Consider the following 19,153-nt stretch of genomic DNA (forward strand, 5'->3'; position numbering starts at 1 on the left):
TCAAAATGAGGGTGAAATAATGTTTCAGAATAACCTATTTCTGTAAAAAGGGGAAAAATACTTATTGGTATTTATTTATTAAAATATATAAAGTTTAAAGAGATGACATCAGGTTTTATGATTTTATAAGTGATTAAAAACTTGTTGCTGGCATATAGTTAAAACGAAGCTATTTTAAAAGGATATTTCACCCAAAAAATTTAATTCTGCTAACATTTTCTCACTCTTAACTTGTTTAAAACCTCTTTTGTTTAACACAAAAGCTGTAAGTTTACAACAACAATTGGCTTCCATAGTAAAAACTGTTTGGTTTTTCTATGGAAATCAATGGGTGCCTTCAACCAGCATTTTTCGAAATATCTTCTTTCGTGTCAACAAAAGAAACTCATGAAGGTTTAAAACTACTTGAGGTAGAATAAATCAGGTGATTTTAAATTTTTGGGTGAACTATCCCTTTAAGGATTGTTGCAAACTATTTTTACAATGTCAAAAAACAACATTATTATTATAGCTATGACTTTACAATAGAAAATATATTCAACTACAGTGGTATTTTGAATACATTTATGATTCCCATGCTACATTTCTGTAAATGACCCAACCACACCACGCACGTGACAAAATATACATAAACAACATACGTCACGTGGTGTGCGTAGGACAGACAGGCGAAACGCACAGTTGTTCATATAGCGGATTAAATACCAAAACTACGAGTCCCTATTGAATACTTTCAACTACCGATCATGTAAATCTTACAATAGAGGCTTATATTATTTACAGAGCCTTTATCGTCATGGCTTGTCCCTCAACAGGCGAACCCCTTGCTTTGGGGCCTAACGTTAGTGAAGAGCATCCAGAGTCTGGATCAGAGGCCCGGGCGCCCGCTCGATCGCAGCCGCCTCACCAGCACCTTCAGCCGGCGTGCATGAGCGCTGGGGCCGCGGTCATGGTGGAGGCGCTGGATGATGCAGAGGGGCTGTTTGTAGCCGTGGAGAGATGTCCACTCTGCAATACAGCCAGACGAAGACTAACCTGCGCCCGGTGCATCCAAAACGGGGATTTCGTGTATTTTGATGGAAGAAATCCGGAGAGGTGTCCTTTAATTTCTTGTTTATTTTCATAATGAATGCTGAAACGGTTTACACTAACATGCTAACGTTTTTTTGTATTGTCGATCTGTTTCTAACGATTTTTGTTTTAATTAAGCATATAAATAATGTTTAGTGTTTTAAAGGTTGATGTGACTTTTGTTATTGGTCTGTATTTTGCTAATTCATGTCCATAGCATGCTAACATGCTAAGTGCTAACTTTGTAAACAAACGGGCAGAGATGAAGCTTCACGTTTCTGCGTTTTTTTTAACTTCTGTCAGATGTCATTGGGATTGGCTATTTTTAAAATAAAAATTAATAAATTGACATCTGAAGGTATTGTCGTGACTTATTCCAAAGTTTATTTAAAAAACTTGGAGTTTTTGATGTACTACGTTAACCTGTGGACATGGTTATGCTTAACTTAGCTGAGTCATGTTGACAAATGTGACCACCATGATTTGTATAATAACTTTTATTATATAAAGGTACAACTTTAAAATACAAATATTGTTATATAACGCTTTTATTCTTCGGAAAATGACAATCGGTCACTTCTAATGTTTTAATGGTTGACTAAAAAATTGTAAATCTGAAATAATGACACTTTATTATATGCAAAAATACACAGATGCGGTTCATTCAAGCAGATGAAATTGTGTATACAGGGAAGATTTTAATTTTTAAGTGTTAATTAGTCTATTTTAACGTACATTTAATTGATTTTTACAGTTCCTAGTATACAGTGCATCTGGAAAGTATTCATAGTGCTTCACCTTTTCCATGTTACAGCCTTATTCCAAAATGGATTAAATTAATTTATGTCCTCAAAGTCCCACACATTTTTTTTAAATTGCTGCAAATTTATTAAATATAAAAAAAAACTGAAAAATCACATTCACAGCCTTTGCCGTGAAGCTGTAAATTGAGTTCAGGTTCATTCTGTTTCCACTGATCATTCTTGAGTTGTTTCAGCAGCTTAACTGGAGTTGACCTGTGGTAAATTAAGTTGATTGGACATGATTTGAAAAGGCATACACATGTCTACATAAGGTCCCAGGGGCGACAGTGGATGTCAAAGCACAAATCAAGCATGAAGACAAAAGAATTGTCTGCAGATATCCGAGACAGAATTGTCTTGAGCCACAAGGCTGGGGAAGGTTGCAGAAAAATTTCTGCTGCTCTGAAAGTTCCAATGAGCACAGTGGCCTCCATCATCCGTAAGTGGAAGATGTTTGGAACCACCAGGACTCTTCCTAGAGCTGGCCGGCCATCTACGCTTCACAATAGCTGACCCAGCCAGAGCCTAGACCTAAATTCTATTGAACATCTCTGGAGAGATCTGAAAATGGCTGTACACCGTCGCTTCCCATCCAACCTGATAGAACTTGAGAGGTACTGTAAAGAGGAGCAGGCAAAAATTCTCAAAGACAGGTGTGCCAAGCTTGTTTCATCATATTCAAAAAGACTTGAGGCTGTAATTGCTGCCAAAGGTGCATCAACAAAGTATTGAGCAAAGGTTGTAAATACTTCTGTACATGTGATTTTTTTTTCAGCTTTTTTATTTGTAATAAATTTGCAACAATTAAAAAAAAATTTTTTTTTTCATTTGTATTGTGTGTAGAATTTTGAGGAAATAAATGCATTGTCCATTTTGGAATAAGTAATTATAAAAAAATGTGGAAAAATTGAAGCGCTATGAATACTTTCCGGATGCGCGCTCTGTGTGTTTATTAATGTTTTGCTGTTGCTGTGCTTATTAATGTTTACGGATTGAATGTTGATTATGAATGATATTCCTTGTTATGGATAAACATTCTTCATTCCATCATTTTGTCCTATTTTTGCTAACAGATATTCAGAAAAGCTTGAAAGACTCCAAAAGTTGAAAAATGAAAAGGAGGATCTTCAGCAGAGGTATTAGATTAGCAGCATATTTAGTCACTATCTTGCATTATGCTCAGCTAATACGCTTTCATTTTTCACGTGTTTCAGAGTCATCAAAGCAATGGACAAGAAAGTCCAGGCGGATCAGCTCGTAAGTATTATTATGTGTGCTTTATAATTGAATAATCAAATAAATAAGCCTGTTTTTAAGGATGTATGTCTCTATACTGTTTTTGTTTGTTTTGCTTAACACAGAGATGGAAAATTATGTCGTGCAAGATGAAAATCCAGCAGCTCAAAGAGGCCATTTGCACCAGCAATGAAGAAGTGAAAAGTGGTGAGCATCACTGCACAAATATCCCATAATCCCATGTGTAGACATGATTCAATATATCATGATAATGAAGATGCACACTAGTGATATCTTGATATTGATATTATATAAACTTTCACAGTGCTTTGTAAGATTATTCACATTGGATTTGCAGTAGTGTTCAGATGAGCAACAATTTTTATTCTATTATTTATTTTACTTTCTTTATTATTTTTTTGACATTTAAAGCACAATGTTTGCTGGTCGAACAAACATTCGCAACACAATTAACAATAAAGCATGCATAATACAAACAGTCCATAGATTGAGATAGTTATAATAGATTAATAAAATAAATAAATAAATAAATAAAATAATAATTAAATTAAAATGACAAAAAGGAAACAAATAATAAATGAAATACAATAATAGATAATAATAATAAATAAAATTATAATAATCTTCTGTTTTAAACTAAATTGCTCTAATCTTGTTCAATTGAACTATTTCTTGCAGAATTTGTCTTTTAAAGTAATGAACAGCAACAAATTCTTAACTTGTTTTGTAAATTGTACTTAATTGGCTTAATAGTTTAAAACTATTTCAAGCTGAAATTTTAATTGGTTGTTGTTAATAGGTTGTTGTTGTTGTTGTTGTTGTTGTCCTTCTTAGACTTTACAGACCTGAAACTTGCCTATAGCACTTATTCATTGTTGCTCTTATAGTTGTGTAAATTGCTTCCTTGTTCTCATTTGTATGTCGCTTTGGATAAAAGCGTCTGCTAAATGACTAAATGTAAATGTTGTTTTTACTATTTATTGGGATATTGTGCATCAACACTATCCAATAAGGCTCCGATAGTTAATTGTCAATTTATCTAAACTTGCAATAAAAATGACAAACTTTCATTAAACTGCAAAATTTATAATCAATTTATACAATTTTTATAATATTTTTGCTATGTTTTTTGTTATAGCTGTTAAAGTAACTTTTTTTGTGATATAACCTCCAGTAACAAGTAAATTTGGTGCCACCTATGTGTAAACTTGCATAAATAGTATCATATGATGAGTTTTATCTATAAGTAGTATCTTCACTTCAGGCAAGGAGTTGTTGTTGCGCTCCCAGGAGGAAGGGCAGCGGCTGCAGCGCAGGGCTAGCCGTCATCAGGAAAAGAGGGACAAAATTAAGCGGCACAACCAGCGTCTGGGTGAACTCCTGGAGAAGAGATCCAAAGAGATGCAGGGGCGGCTGGAGGCTCTGGCTGAGGTGCGGAGAGAGCACATCCTGGAGCTCACAACTCACATCTTCAACATCCAGGAGGAGAAACAGGGCAGCAGGTCAGAGACCAGCAGAAATATACATCTAAATATAGATGATAAACAGAGTGCTCTGGGTGACATCTTGGATGAATATAGACTATTTCAATATGGCGATATCAATTGTCCATGAGGAGTTCCTGCTTGACGTAAAATCTATTTCAAACTGTAACGTTTCAGTCATAACACAGCTGTCATAAAAAAAATGTATCAATATCTGGTCTTTTACACAAATCTACCAACCTCCTTTGGCGTTATTTCAATGACAAATGGAGAAATGTCATGAGCGCAGTATTACAAGTCGAGACTCAAGATCGCATTTATGTAATACGAGCATGCAAATCTTTTTGCTTGCGCACCGATTGCTTTTGCACAAAACCTTTTGCATGCCCTGTGATGAAACTGTGTTCATCTTAATTGAAAGCTACGTCGTGTTTGCTGGCCTCGCGCATCACGCACCTATCAGTCAGCCAGCATGTCACCTTAAAGGGTTAAACAAATAGCGCACAGCACTACTACAATTACAGAAAAGTTTGCGCTGTTACAATTAACTTACCTTTTAATGCGTTTTGGTGCGATTTATAACCCGCTATAAGAAACAACAACAACAATGACTGAATGTTTTGAATCAGAAGCTGTAATGTAGCCGTGGTGGGATGAATTTTGGTGTGGTGCCCCGCCATGGATGAATAAATGTAGCGGAAACCATGTAGCATATTAGAAAAATTACTGAAATAAATGAAAATTTTTCCTAGAGATGGGTTGCGGCTGGAAAGGCATCCGCTGTGTAAAAACTTGCTGGATAAGTTGGCGGTTCATTCCGCTGTGGTGACCCCGGATTAATAAAGTGACTAAGCCGACAAGAAAATGAATGAATGAATAAATGAAATTTTAAAATGTATTAAAATAGAAATTGTTAAATTTTAATGACACACCGATCCTACTTTTATTGTATTCAAAATCAAATGATTTAATCATATAAATTCCAGCATAAGCTACTTTACGAGTTCACTCTCACAGATATTTGACTGAATAGAAAATGCGTATTTGGCCTGCTGTCCGGGGAGAGGGCTCAGAAAGACACCTTAACTCGGATGTCAAACTCAATTCCTGGAGGGCCGCAGCCCTGCACAGTTTAGTTCCAGCCTCGCTTCAACACACTTACCTGTAGGTTAACAAGACTAAAGCACTTAATTAGTTTGGTCAGGTGTGTTTTTTTTAGGGTTGGAACTAAACTGTGCAGGGCTGTGGCCCTCCAGGAATTGAGTTTGACATCCCTGCCCTAACTCGTGTTATTACCCTTATCAGGATAGTGAGAGATGGGGTCCGAGCGCAGTGTCTAGCCTGGCTCCAGAACACTCTCAGATTTAAGCAGGTATCGGGTTTAATAGCGTGGTGCATGGGCGCTCAAGTCAAGAAAAAACAAGGCGTAGTATGAGGTATGGAGAGGTATGGCGTGTTTGACTATTTATAGGGGTTTGGTCTTGAGCTAATTGTATAATGGCTCGTTTCCACTGACTGGTACAGTATGGTACGGTTCGGGTCACCTTTATCAGGCTTGCGTTTCCATTACCAAGGGTACCCTTTTGGTGGGCGTGGTGTATGACAAAGTTTCAGTCGACGTCATTTTTGCTTGAGAAAATGTCTACAATAAAGCTGCACAGGTCGTTCACATATCATATGAAAAGCACTTCTCACAAAACAGATGCTTTACACACATAAATACTTGTGTATAAATGTTTATTACTAACTTTTCTATAAACAGGAGTTGTTTATAACTGCAGATCAATGATGGTGCGAAATAGCCTACTGTAACGTCTGTAATTATATTAAATAAATGAATAAATGAACATATATGAACACATACAGACCCTTACAGTCTCCGATATGTTACCAACTACAGAAGAACTACACAAAGCAGACATTTCGTCGTTAATTAGGTTCAAAACAACACAAAGTATAGCCTACAGTCAGTGAAAACCTCTCATCTGTGTCTGTAACCTTCAGCAGCACATGAAGCCTCTGTTAGAGAGTCATTCCATCATTCCCAGTTCATATTAGTCTAAAAGGTGATAATAAAGATTAAAACAAGGCAGTTTGTTCACGTTTGCTGAAGAAATAACGTGCTCCTTGGCTTCGCCTTTTTTCCCGCGCTCCACTCTCGCGTTTGTCCTTTTCTTTTTAAATGTGTCACTCTCGTTTGTCAGCTTCTCACATGATCGGGTTTCCAAAAGCTTGTCAATAATCAAGTGCATGTTATTATCATCAGCTCAAGAAGTTTGTTATTTTAGATAGAGACGCGCGGCGAGCGCAAGGAAGAAAGCGAAACCACTCGGGCTTCAGACTGGCTCGTTAAAAACTACACGGCACAGGGTGAATCTGCTCTTCTCCATGTCTTTGTGGCTGTTTATCATGACGACGACGACAGGGGTTGTTTGCAGGATCGACCATGGCTGCATATGTATATATAATTCCGCTGTAATCTCTCGCTGTGTATTTCAAACATGGCGGGTCCTTTGTTTACATTCTGGCTTGTTGCGTCTACGTATGACGTATCTCTGTAAACCAATAGCGTTCAGCTGCGCGTGTAGCTCCACCTTTTGGGACCCTTTCTGCAGTTTGGGACCCTTTCGAAAGGGTCCCGAAAAAGTGGTACGGTTTGGTTTAGTACGCCTTTTGACAATGGAAACGGCCATAAAAGCGTACCAAACCGAACCGTACCGTGCCACTCAGTGGAAACGGGCTATAATAGAATGATTGTCTGTGATGATTTAGCCTCGTCAAAGACTGATCGTGCTCCTCCTGAAATTTATTTATTAAACTTCACATCTTTCCAAAGCTGTCAAAAATAATACCAAGCTCAATCCTTTGAATGCTTTGACAGTGTGTATTTTATATATAGTCTCCAATAATCTTGTTTCTTTTTGAATTGAGCAGACTAATAATAACACCCTTTCTCCAGAGACACTGTTTGTATTTTTAGCTTGGAATTGATCAAACTAATCTTGTTATGCCAGGTGTTGAATATGATGTCTAAAGTATTTTAAATGTTTTGTACTGTTCAGGGACCCGGCGGATCCAGCCGTGGCTGAGTATGATCTGGCTCTGACCTCCAGCACTGTCAGTGAGCTTGCAGAAGCCCGGAGAACCACCTATCACTCGGGCCGCTGGATCTGGGATGATCAGAACGGAGAGACGAGCATCAGCATCACTGGACCACACGTCACATTACCCAGCAATGGAGACTGTTCAGCTTATTACAGCTGGGTGGAGGAGAAGAGTGGAAACCAGGGGCCAGGTGCACTCTTCACTTCTCCTCACTGTCACAGCATGTTTAACATTTTTGCATTAATTGAAATCTGCACTGCCAATCAGAGGTTTGGGATTAGGATTTTAAAGATTTGGGCTTGGAATGAGAGGGGACTGGATGCAGACCTGGTGCACTGCAATCTGAGCCAATCCAATGCTTTTTAATGGGCTCACCTAACCCCACCCCTCACCCTACCCCTCACCCTGACGTCACTTGCTCCATTTGAGTGCATTGTGTGTGACATTACATCGCTGAGTGATGCAATCTCAGCTTACATCATAAAGGCTGCATCCAGATACTAATGCTTGGAATACCCAAAGACATTTTTTAGCCTCTTATAAGGTTTTCTAGTCTTTTTTAGCATTTAAACTTGAGATGAAAATAGCCACTGAAGCTGGTCGTGTATTAACAGGGTTTGAAATTGCGACCAATTTGGTCGCATATGCGCCCGAAATTTAAGCTATGAGACCTCATAATGTATATTGGGAGCATTCATGCGAGTATATAATGGTTGTAGTGCGACCTGTTTTTTTTATTTTATTTTATTTTTTTTAAACGTGGTTAAATCTGTCTTCCCTGCCGCTATTTTGGTTCATATTAGCTGTCAATCACTCAAGACTTTCCTCTGTCAGATGACAGGGAGGGAGCTTTTGTGTCCGCGGGGAATGCAAACGGCTGAAGAGTGAAAAGTACACTGAATCTCGATGCGTTGCATGCACTGCGTGTTCAGCCAACACAATCTCACGGCAATTCGTAACATTTTCATACGATTCCTCGTGAGATCAGGCTGCAACAGCGCAAATATCCACTAAAACACCATCGACAAAGAAGCTTACCTTTACTGAGTTTAAACAGATGCGGGTTATACTTATAACAAAGAACAGTATTGCGCCGATGGTCATCGGGAGAATCCTGCTCTGCCCCTATCATATTGGGCATGCTTTTCCACAAACACAAAAAAATGTAATTCAGCGCGTAACGAGGCTGAGCATTAAAACGACACGAACCGAAACCAAAACTTTTAAAAGTGAGACTTTTCTTCATTTCTTTTCATTTGTCCGTTCTTTCTTGAGGTGAATATTATTTTTCTATTTAATTACTGATGACTGCTTTGCAGCTTTCAGCATTGAATTGAATGATTTATTATAATATTTTGTTTGTTTTGTAGCAGAAATATTATTTATAAAATTGACATACATATAAAAACAATAGTACTAAATAAATATTTCTTACTACAATGCTTAATTTGTGTTTGCAAACCATCAATTTATTTTTCATAAAGTAACAGTAGGACTTTATATAGCAGATAACTTGCATTAAAGCACATTCAAGGCAGCATGAGGATGAGAAATATAATTCATTATTAGTATTATTGTCATCATCATCATCATTAATATTTTATAATTATTCAACATTCATTTTGGAATTATTGCACAAATATTAAGTCATCACAGCATTAGTTAGATAGTTGTTTCTGGGTTTTGTTAGTCCCAATTGATGTTGTTTTCAAATACAATAAATCCCTTAATATACAACTTGTCAAATATATCACTCATTTTTGGTGGGTGCTCCTAAATTTTTTTTGGTGCTCCTAAATTTTTTCTGGTGCTCCTAAATATTTCGGATTGGGAGCACCGGTGCTACCAAGTAAGAAAGTTAATTTCGAGCCCTGATTAAGACTCTAAATAATTAATCATTATTTTTCAGATTGTAATTAAAGAGATAGTACACACCATGGTTTACGTTACATTCATTCTTCCATGGCGGGGCGCCACACCAAAGTTCATTCCTGCCACGGCTATATTACAGCATCTCATTCAAAACCTTCAGTTGTTGCTGTTTTTTTTCTTTTATTGTATAATCACACCAAAATATAAGTGAATTATAAAAGAGCAAACTTTTCTGTAATTGTAGTAATGCTTTGTGCAGTGGTGGAAAGAGTACTAAAATAATCATACTCAAGTAAAAGTACCATTACTTGCCTAAAAATGTAGTGCAAGTAGAGTAAAAGTATCTGTTGTAAATATCACTCAAAGTATGAGTAAAAAGTAGCCCTTTTAAAAGTACTCGAGTAGTAAGTAGTGAGTATTATGCTGTGAAAAGCTGATGCCACTTACATGCAATTCGTGGGTTTGTAAACGTAACATTCTGTAGTGCTTTTAGTTATTGCCCAGCAGGCACACAACATCATAAGACATTGATATTAGGTTAGATTTAGGTCGTGGTGTCAGGTGATCAAAATTCAATGTCTAGCAAGCATATAAGCACAATGTTAATTTGATGTCCAATAATGTTATCAAATGACGTTGATATTTTGTTGATTTTTAGGTTGTTAGAAAGTGACCAAATCCAACATCTTAAACCAACCATATTGACATCAAATACTGACATTTATTCATCAGGTATGGCGACCAAAATCTGATAGACGTCATAGTGGTAATGTCCACACATCGTCAAGTTGTAACATCATTTGATGTTGGTTTTAGGTTGGACATTGACGTTGGCCTGACGTTGAGTTCTGACGTCAACCCTATTTTCATTTTAAATTTTCGTCATCATTAAGTAAACATTGGTCATTTTCTCATCAGAGACATGCATCTAAACTGCATCTCTGGGTCAATGCATATTAAGATTTTGGACATCGTCATGGACATTTTTAATGCTATCAAAAGATTTGCTGCATTTATAAATCGCCCATGTCTTGAGGTAGTTTACTATGAGGCGATTTGCCTTCTATGTGCGATTTGATTGGACAGGAATGACTGGAAGGATTTTTCTAATCCCCATAGACAGGAAAAATGAAGTAGTGGAGTAAAAGTACCTATAATGCACTAAAAATGTACTCAAGGGAAAGTAAAAGTACACATTTAAAACTACTTAATAAATTACAATTCCTGAGAAAAACTACTCAATTACAGTAATTTGAGTATTTGTAATTAATTACTTTACACCACTGGCTGTGCGTTATTTGTTTAACCCTTTAAGGTTATATGCTGTCTAACTGACTGACAGGGCTGCTCGATGCATTTGGCCAGCAAACATGACGTAGATTTCAGTTAAGATGAACACAGTTTCTATAAGTGAAGTTTATTTATAAACAAATTTCGAGAGGATCACGTGCTTATGATTGTTCACAGCTGTTCCAACTTTAGCTAACGACTGATCATCCTATCAGAGGATCCTTAACTCACTATAAATAACCAGACTTTTCTCATCTCAATATCTTCGTCTTGAAGAAACCCTCCCACCCAACCCTACTTTCCCTCCTTTCAAACAGGCGTCACGGTGGTCAGCGATTAGCGCTGCCTCACAGCAAGAATGCCCCTGGTTTAATACCTTTCCAAACCAGACGGCATTTCTGTGCGGAGTTTGCTCGTTCTCCCGTGGTCGCGTGGGTTTTCCCCGGGTCCTCCGGTTTCCTCCCACAGTTTAAAAACAAGCACTCTAAACATTTAGTCCAAATACTTTAGCTAAACTCTAAGTACACCTTTCAGCATCCATATCTGACACTTAGCTACAACAAGCAAGAGGGGGAGTCATCGAGATCTACCTGAGCTCAAACTCCCCTCTCGCCTTGCAACGGGAGGGAGCCCAGGGCTCGAGGATCTTATAAGCTCAGGGCTCTCTCCCGGGACAGCACGCCAAACTAGCTTTATTATCAATCATCAGCTAAGTGTGAACTCTTGAATTATACTTTATTTAAATATAAAGGTCTGTGGCTGTGCATACAATGACTTTATCTTGCTGGAGTTTATAGCCGCTTCATTTTACTTCAGGACGCATCAATGCCATTCTGTAGGTGTATTAAATACTTTCATGAATATTCCTAGCAAAACTAATAAATGTTGGAGAGATGTTACATAAACGCACTAAATCGCACTTCAGCAGCGTTTATTCAAGAGTGCACAAGAAAATCTGCACTTGAGCAGCGTATATTTGAGGGTGTGCAAGAAGTTTTGTGCACGAACAGATGAAATCAGCACGCAAGCAAAGAGATTTGCATGCTCGTCAGAGGTGTGAACCTACACTAGTCTCACGGTTTGGTTCGGTTACGATTATCATGCCATCGATTCGGTTCAATTCGATATTTCGATGCATCACGGTGCATTTACGGTGCTTTCCATACACAGTTTTATATTTTCTTCACAGCAGCATTTCTTGTATTAAAATGTATGAATATATTTATATTTATATACTATTTGTAATACAATTTTGTCATTTAATACAAACAGTCAGATATATAAACTGTAACTTTAAACAAAACGAGCATTTAGCAAATAATATAAACAAATATAAATATCCAGCTCAATTTCTGATCCTTGTCTAGTTCTCTTACACCCCTTTGATTGGTCACACCCTCAAAAAAACGGTTGCGATTGGCTCTTGCGCGCTGCGTTCTGCACAGATGAGTGATGCTGATAAGCGGCAGGTGGCAGCGGCGATCTCACAGCTAATGTATGATAGACATGGTGGAGAAAACTCTGCAGACACGCGCTCGTTTCTGGATGCAAAAGTAACGCTGTAAAACAGCCGAGAAGAGAAGAAAAACCACGCCAGCAGGTCAAATGGGCCACTGTGTGTGTGTGAGAAAGAGAGAGAGAAAGAGAGAGAGAGAGAGAGACAGACAGACAGACAGACAGACAGTGCGCGCGCGAGAAAGAGAGAGAGAGAGAGAGAGAGAGAGAGAGAGAGAAATGGAGTAGGCTACTTTCATTCTCTCGATCTCAGTGAAATAGGGGCTATTGTTGTATATGTCAGTGAAAGACTGATCCAGCAAACACACACAATGAAATTGTGCACAGTTTATGAGTTTTAAGTAGTTAAAGCGCTGTAAATACTCGCGATCGCCTCCCTCGCGACAGAGCGCATATGAGGTAAATGACGTCAGTAATAACCGGTTATGATTATTGCTGAACCGATACCGAATTGTCCGCGTCTGCATCGCAGTGCACCAAAAAACTATTATTTTTTAAACCCCTAATGCTCATATTACATGAATGCAATCTCGACTTATAATACTGCACTCACGACATTTGTCTTTGAAATGGGTAGTCATGGGTAGTTGGAAGATCTGTGGCCTGCCACCACAGCTGGAAAACAATCCTAGAGAAAACACTGGTTCACAATAAAATGAAAAGTTGCAATTCCCTTTTTATCAATAATGTTTTTAGCTGATGGTCATTGGTGATTCATACAATGCAAATCAATGGCTACCATCACTTTGAGTCCAAAAAAGTAAATAGTAAAGAAATAGTATATATATTCTCCCTCTCTCCTTCTCTCTTATACACACACACACAAACACACACACACACACACACATACAAGTATATACATATATTATTTTTTTCGTAGCAAGGTTGACATTTGCACAACTGACAATAGCTGCTTTTTAAATATTTGACATATAAGTGTTTAGGAATAATAATGAGAATAAAAACCGATAATACTCCTTTAGGACTTGTAAGATATGAATAGTAATGCAAATATTGTGATGTTTAAACATTTGACATGTTTTCTTTCCTGTCTTCCAATCTCGAAAAAAAAACATTAAGAAAAATTACATAATTGTAACAATTGTCACATAAACAGTGACTTACACTATTGTAAATATTTAAACAATGGTAAAATGTTAAAGGGGTAGTTGACACAAAAATAAAAAATTACTCCATTTTCTCAGCCTCAAGTGTTTCCAAACCTTTATGTATTTCTGTTAAACTGTAAAGAAAGTATTTTGAAGAATGCTGAAAACCTGTAACTATTGACGTCTATAGTAGGAAATAAAGATGAAAGTCAATGGTTACAGGTTTTCAGCATACTTCAAAATATATTCTATTCTGTTTAACAGAAGAAAGAAACTCATGAAGGTTTGGAACAAGTAAAGTAAGAACAGAATTTCCATCCCTTAAAACGTGGTTCAATATTTAATATACCCCTGAAGTCTGCACAATTTCCTTTGATAAAACTTGTTTATCCAGTTTTTCATATAATGTAGTAAAAATAAAGGCTCTTCTTGTTAAGTACAAGTTCTACTACTCTGTTTTTAAAATCTCGATTCTTTCTCTTGTAGAGCTGGACTACATCAACCCAGCACACACCATCAGCGCGGCCCTCTGCTATGCTACACAACTCGTCAATATCCTCTCTCATATCCTGGATGTCAACCTTCCCAAAAAGCTGTGCAACAGGTTACAGAATGTTTATTTCATCAAAGCTTCTAAGTAAAACCTCTAATAATATCCAGTAATTATAATTTCTATAGCACTTTTACAATGTAGATTGTGTCAAAGCAGCTTAACATAGAAGTTCTAGTATTTAGGCTTTTTTTAGAGAGAGTTTGAGTGATTTCATGCGTCCTAAATCATATTTTGTCTTCTCTATAGTGAGTTCTGTGGAGATAATCTGACTCGCTACCGATTCACCCGCACCGTCAACAAACTCAACACCAACGTCCTGCATCTCTGCTTCTCACAGGTAACTATAACATTAAAGATGACCTATTATGCATTTACATTTAGTCATTTAGCAGACGCTTTTATCCAAAGCGACTTACAAATGAGGACAAGGAAGCAATTTACACAACTAAGAGCAACAATGAATAAGTGCTATAGGCAAGTTTCAAGTCTGTAAAGTCTAAGAAGGGAAGTATTAGTAGTATTAGTTTTTTTTTTTTTTTGGGTACAGTTAGTGTGATATTCAAAGAGGCAATTGCAGATTAGGAAGTGAAGTGGAGACTAAATAGTCGAGTTTTTAGTCGTTTCTTGAAAATAGCGAGTGACTCTGCTGTTCTGATGCAGTTAGGGAGTTCATTCCACCAACTGGGCAGATTGAGCGTGAGCGTCCGCGAAAGTGATTTCTTCCCTCTTTGGGATGGAACCACGAGGCGACGTTCATTCACAGAACGCAAGTTTCTGGAGGGCACATAGATCTGCAGAAGTGAGCGCAGATAAGAAGGAGCAAGGCCAGAAGCCACTTTGTAGGCAAACATCAGAGCTTTGAATTTGATGCGAGCAGCAACTGGCAGCCAGTGCAAACGGACTAGCAGCGGAGTGACATTTGCTCGTTTAGGTTCATTGAAGACCACTCGTGCTGCTGCATTCTGGAGCAGTTGAAGAGGCTTGATAGAGTTAGCTGGAAGCCCAGCTAGTAGAGAGTTGCAGTAATCCAGTCTGGAGAGAACAAGAGCTTGAACAAGGAGTTGAGCTGCATGTTCAGATAAGAAGAGTCGGATCTTTCTGATGTTTTGCCTCTTTTTACAAGATTTAAAATAAGTCTCTGATGTTCTTAGAGTGTGTATGTGAGATTTTACCTCAAAATACCCCTCAAATAATGTTATATTACTCTTTATATCCCATTTAGGCTTTGATCCTAATTGTGCCTTTTTGGTGACTGTCGCTTTTAATTAAAATGAGATTCGAGGCTTCAAATGCCTGTGTATCAGCATAGTGGCAGATTCAAAAACAAGACTAACATATTATGCTAATGAGGGAGAGATGGTCACTAGAGGGCGGGGCTTTCCCACTCTAATGACACGTACAAAGGGAAAATGTCAATCAAACTGTTTTATCAAGCGTGATTATAAAAAGTATAATTAATAAATGTTTACTATTAGAAGCTGGTTGTATTCATAGACTGGTGCCACACAACTGTGTTTAATAAAAGTGATTTTTGCATAATAGCTCTGCTTTAATACTATAAACCAAGTCTTGACCGTCCTTCACGTTTATGCTCTCTTCTTAGCATGTTGACGGTGAACTGCTGCATCCTCATCACACTTTGAGGAATATCATGTTTCTAGTGTCTCCGGTGAACAAAAACCTCGGCAGGTGAGAGTTAACACAATTCCTTGGTTGAATGAATGTACTTGAATTAAATTGTACATGTATTGAGATAAGCTAAATTGTTTGCAGATGGCTGTTCATTTTTTTGTTTGTTTGCTTTACTGTCATTCGAAACGTTGGAGTCGGTATTCAGTTTTATACATTTTTTTTAAGGAAATTATTTATGAATTGTTCACTTGAATCACTCAGGACACCGTTTAAATTCAGAGTGCATAGTTTTATATGTTAGTTAATATATTTTTAAGTTTTTGACTTTTCTAAAGCATACAAATACCATAATATGTTTGCAGATGCGAAGTGAACATATTTGTTTATCTAAAAAACAATGCCGAAGTCAGATATTCTGCTTTGAAAATGTGCATTTCGTGCCCGAACGTCTGACTTTGTCATTTAACCCACCCACTGCCAGTTTAGCCAATTATTTTTCAGCAGCCCGGTTTACCCTGGTGGAAAACTGCATGTTTCATTCATTCAGTCAGAAAGGCTCTCAAAGTATGTCCGCTACTGAAATGCGACTTCTGGTGGACAGTAGCAGCCTCCGAAATGAGACACAAATTCAGTTTTACACATGAGGTGGTTTTTAATTAGCAAATAATATAAATATTACAACTGTAATCATTAGGTGAGCAGGTTACATTGTAACCCCATGTCACGTTACGTGAGGAGATTTGCAGTGATAAGCAATTTTGGCTGTTTGCACCAAACGAAACCTGACGGAAATTTAAATACAACCATTCAGAAGCACCGAATGGTGCACTCACTGCACTCCAACGAAATGCTAAAGTTTATAATGTAATAAATACATATTTAACCTCTTTAACATTATTAAAAGTACATGCTAAATCACTGATATGTGTTGGCTTGCATTGAGTCACAGTTCTAAAGTTCATTTTTACCCGCTGCTGCATTCAGTAGTAGGGCAATAAATGTCACACAAAAATGACATTCAAACTCACATTATTAGCATTCGACACTAAATAAAGCACACGAGGTTTACCTGAGGTGGTCATTGTCAGTTTATCCTGTTGTTCAGCTACAAGAAATAAAAGCCGTTTTTAAAATATATATTTCAGGTGTTAGAACAAAAACTCCTTTTAATATGGAAATTATTCTTTTTAATCTCCTGCCGTTGCTTTTATTTAGAACACTGTTTCAATCAGCCTTTAGGCTTGATAGTCAGTCCTGCTGTTCATGTCATCAATCTGGCAACCTGCACTTGCATTTGTTTTGAACTAGGAATGTAATACCTAGTTCAACCACTGGGTGTCAAACTTAGATACTGCAGCTTTAACAAACCCAAACAAAGAAGTCTCCAACTAAGGCATTGCGTTCACAACTTGGCTATGGTTAAATCCGATTAAAACCTTTGATCTTATTCTACAATGTGGAAGTTTGCTTATTTTTGCGATTTGATTTAGAACTTCAAATTCAGTTGTCTAAGGGAGAAATGACTCAGAATAATAAACGGCAGAAAACTTACTTGGTCTACAAGCAAGTGTGTTCATGACTACAGACAAAGTAGAGTAATAAAATAAGATCAGTTTGCAACATCAAGCAGCAGAACGAGCTGTTTTTATCGTCTAAAAATCAATAGAAGTGAACGAGATTGGAAGTTTTGAGCCAAAAAGATTCCTGCTCGTATGTGAAGAATAAGGTCGGAAAGTGAGAGGGAGAAAAAAACTGAAATGAAAATCAAAATGTACAGTAAGATTAACACATTGCAACTTTTCTGCTAGGACGGGGCCGTTTGAGGTGAGCGCCGACCTGGAGGAGTCGATGGAGTTTGTGGAACCGGAGGCTGCAGGCCCTGCGGAAGAGAGCGGAGACGAGGCCGTGACGGATGAAGAGACTGATCTGGGTACAGACTGGGAGACAGTTCCCAGCCCTCGCTTCTGTGACATCCCTTCCCAGCCCATGGATCTGTCCCAGAGCGGCATGCAGGCGTCCCAGCCGGTGGGCAACGCAGGAGGAGGCATGATCTCCTCCGCCGCCGCCTCCGTCACCTCGTGGTTTCGTGCCTACACAGGCCAGCGCTGAAATCCGGGGTATATGCAAACATCCCATTCATTACTGTCACCCTCACTTGGCTGCTGGGGCAAATAAAGGGAACGACTGATCCTATTAAAGCCATAGTTCACCCAAAAATGAAAGCTGTCATTATTTTGTAGTGTTGATATTTTGAAGAATCTTGGAAACTTGTAACCATTGACTTCCATTTTATTTGTCTTTTCTACTATGGAAGTCAATAGTTACAGGTTTCCAACATTCTTCAAAATATCTTCTTTTGTGTTCAGCTGAGCAAACATCAAAGCAAAACTCTCTATTGGAAGAAATAAAGGGATGATGGCAATGTTGGTTTTTAGGTGAGCTATCTCTTTAAGTAAATGTGGGAGAGAAACCAGAGTGAAGGTTATATCCTTTTTTGTCATGATGTAAGAATGTAGTGAACTACTTTTGACATTTTTAATGTTTTGTAGCTCACGTTATACTGTAGACACCTGTCGGTCAACTTTATTCAGTGTACATTGCCAAATAGAGTTGCTTTGAAGAGACTTGACTGTGATGGATTGAATCTTCTCACCAGCTCTTCAAGGAACTTCACTGTATAAATGTTGCTGGACTGTGAGAGTGAGCGAGTGGCAAATATTATTGATGACTAGTTTTATTAGGTTATAAATTGACAAACGGAACTGATTTTATGAACAAATAGCTAGTGTTTTTCGTTGATTTTTGTCCTCAATCATTGCGAGCTGCATTGGGGTTTCAGTATCCTGCATTTGCTCTTAGGATTTATGGACAGGTTTCTTTTACATATTACTTGATGAAAGCAAGTGGTGCTCGCTGCAGAGCCATTTGAGGAGAGCTGAGCTCCAGCGAGGGGGAGCTTAAGCTTGAGCTCCACCTTTTTTGCACTTCTTCTACGAGTGATGTCACTGGGGGTAGGGTTAGGGGTAGGGTTGGTGTACGCATTAAAACAGCTTACAGGAGGAGGAGCAACAGCTCATGCTCCCCCTCGCTGGAGCTCAGCTCTCCTCAAATGGCTCTGCAGCGAGCACCCTCTCGATGAAAGTGCATATGTGCTGTTTTATTTTAGATATTTTTTTTTGTATTATCAATTATTAAATACATCAGCTATTAAACTGAATACCTCTATACAATTCAATAGTTTTTCTTGTGTATATAAGGGTCAAAAACATTTTGTTTTCAACATCTTATTGATTCAGGGTAATTAAATCTCAAAAATCACAATTTTAGTCCTGAAAAAGTCTTAAATTCACTGAATTATTGTGTTGTTGGTCTTAATTTTCCTTTTATTTATGTATTGCTAGTAGGGATGTAACGGTATCAATTTCACGATACGGTAATACCTCGGTATGAATGGCACGGTAC

General features: G+C 37.8%; 1 protein-coding gene across 10 annotated transcripts; it reads left to right on the forward strand.

The window, feature by feature from the left end:
* The first annotated feature begins 634 nt into the window (after positions 1-634).
* atg14 (autophagy related 14) lies at positions 635-18,921 on the forward strand. 10 transcript variants are annotated; one of them, XM_073927158.1, is made up of 11 exons: positions 635-1,095; positions 2,948-3,010; positions 3,089-3,131; positions 3,236-3,317; positions 4,396-4,633; positions 7,678-7,910; positions 13,993-14,110; positions 14,306-14,396; positions 15,663-15,748; positions 17,500-18,636; positions 18,791-18,921. In XM_073927158.1, exons 1-10 carry the CDS (start codon positions 797-799, stop codon positions 17,798-17,800), a joined length of 1,554 nt encoding a protein of 517 aa, XP_073783259.1. In that variant the 5' UTR covers positions 635-796; the 3' UTR covers positions 17,801-18,636; positions 18,791-18,921. The 10 variants fall into 10 exon arrangements, with proteins under 10 accessions (XP_073783259.1, XP_073783261.1, XP_073783262.1 ...); XM_073927160.1 differs by having other exon boundaries at positions 17,500-18,630; XM_073927161.1 differs by having other exon boundaries at positions 17,500-18,611; positions 18,786-18,921.
* The last annotated feature ends 232 nt before the right edge of the window (positions 18,922-19,153 follow it).

This window comes from Danio rerio, chromosome 17 (genome assembly GCF_049306965.1).
Source record: "Danio rerio strain Tuebingen ecotype United States chromosome 17, GRCz12tu, whole genome shotgun sequence".
Taxonomy (NCBI): Eukaryota; Metazoa; Chordata; class Actinopteri; order Cypriniformes; family Danionidae; genus Danio; species Danio rerio.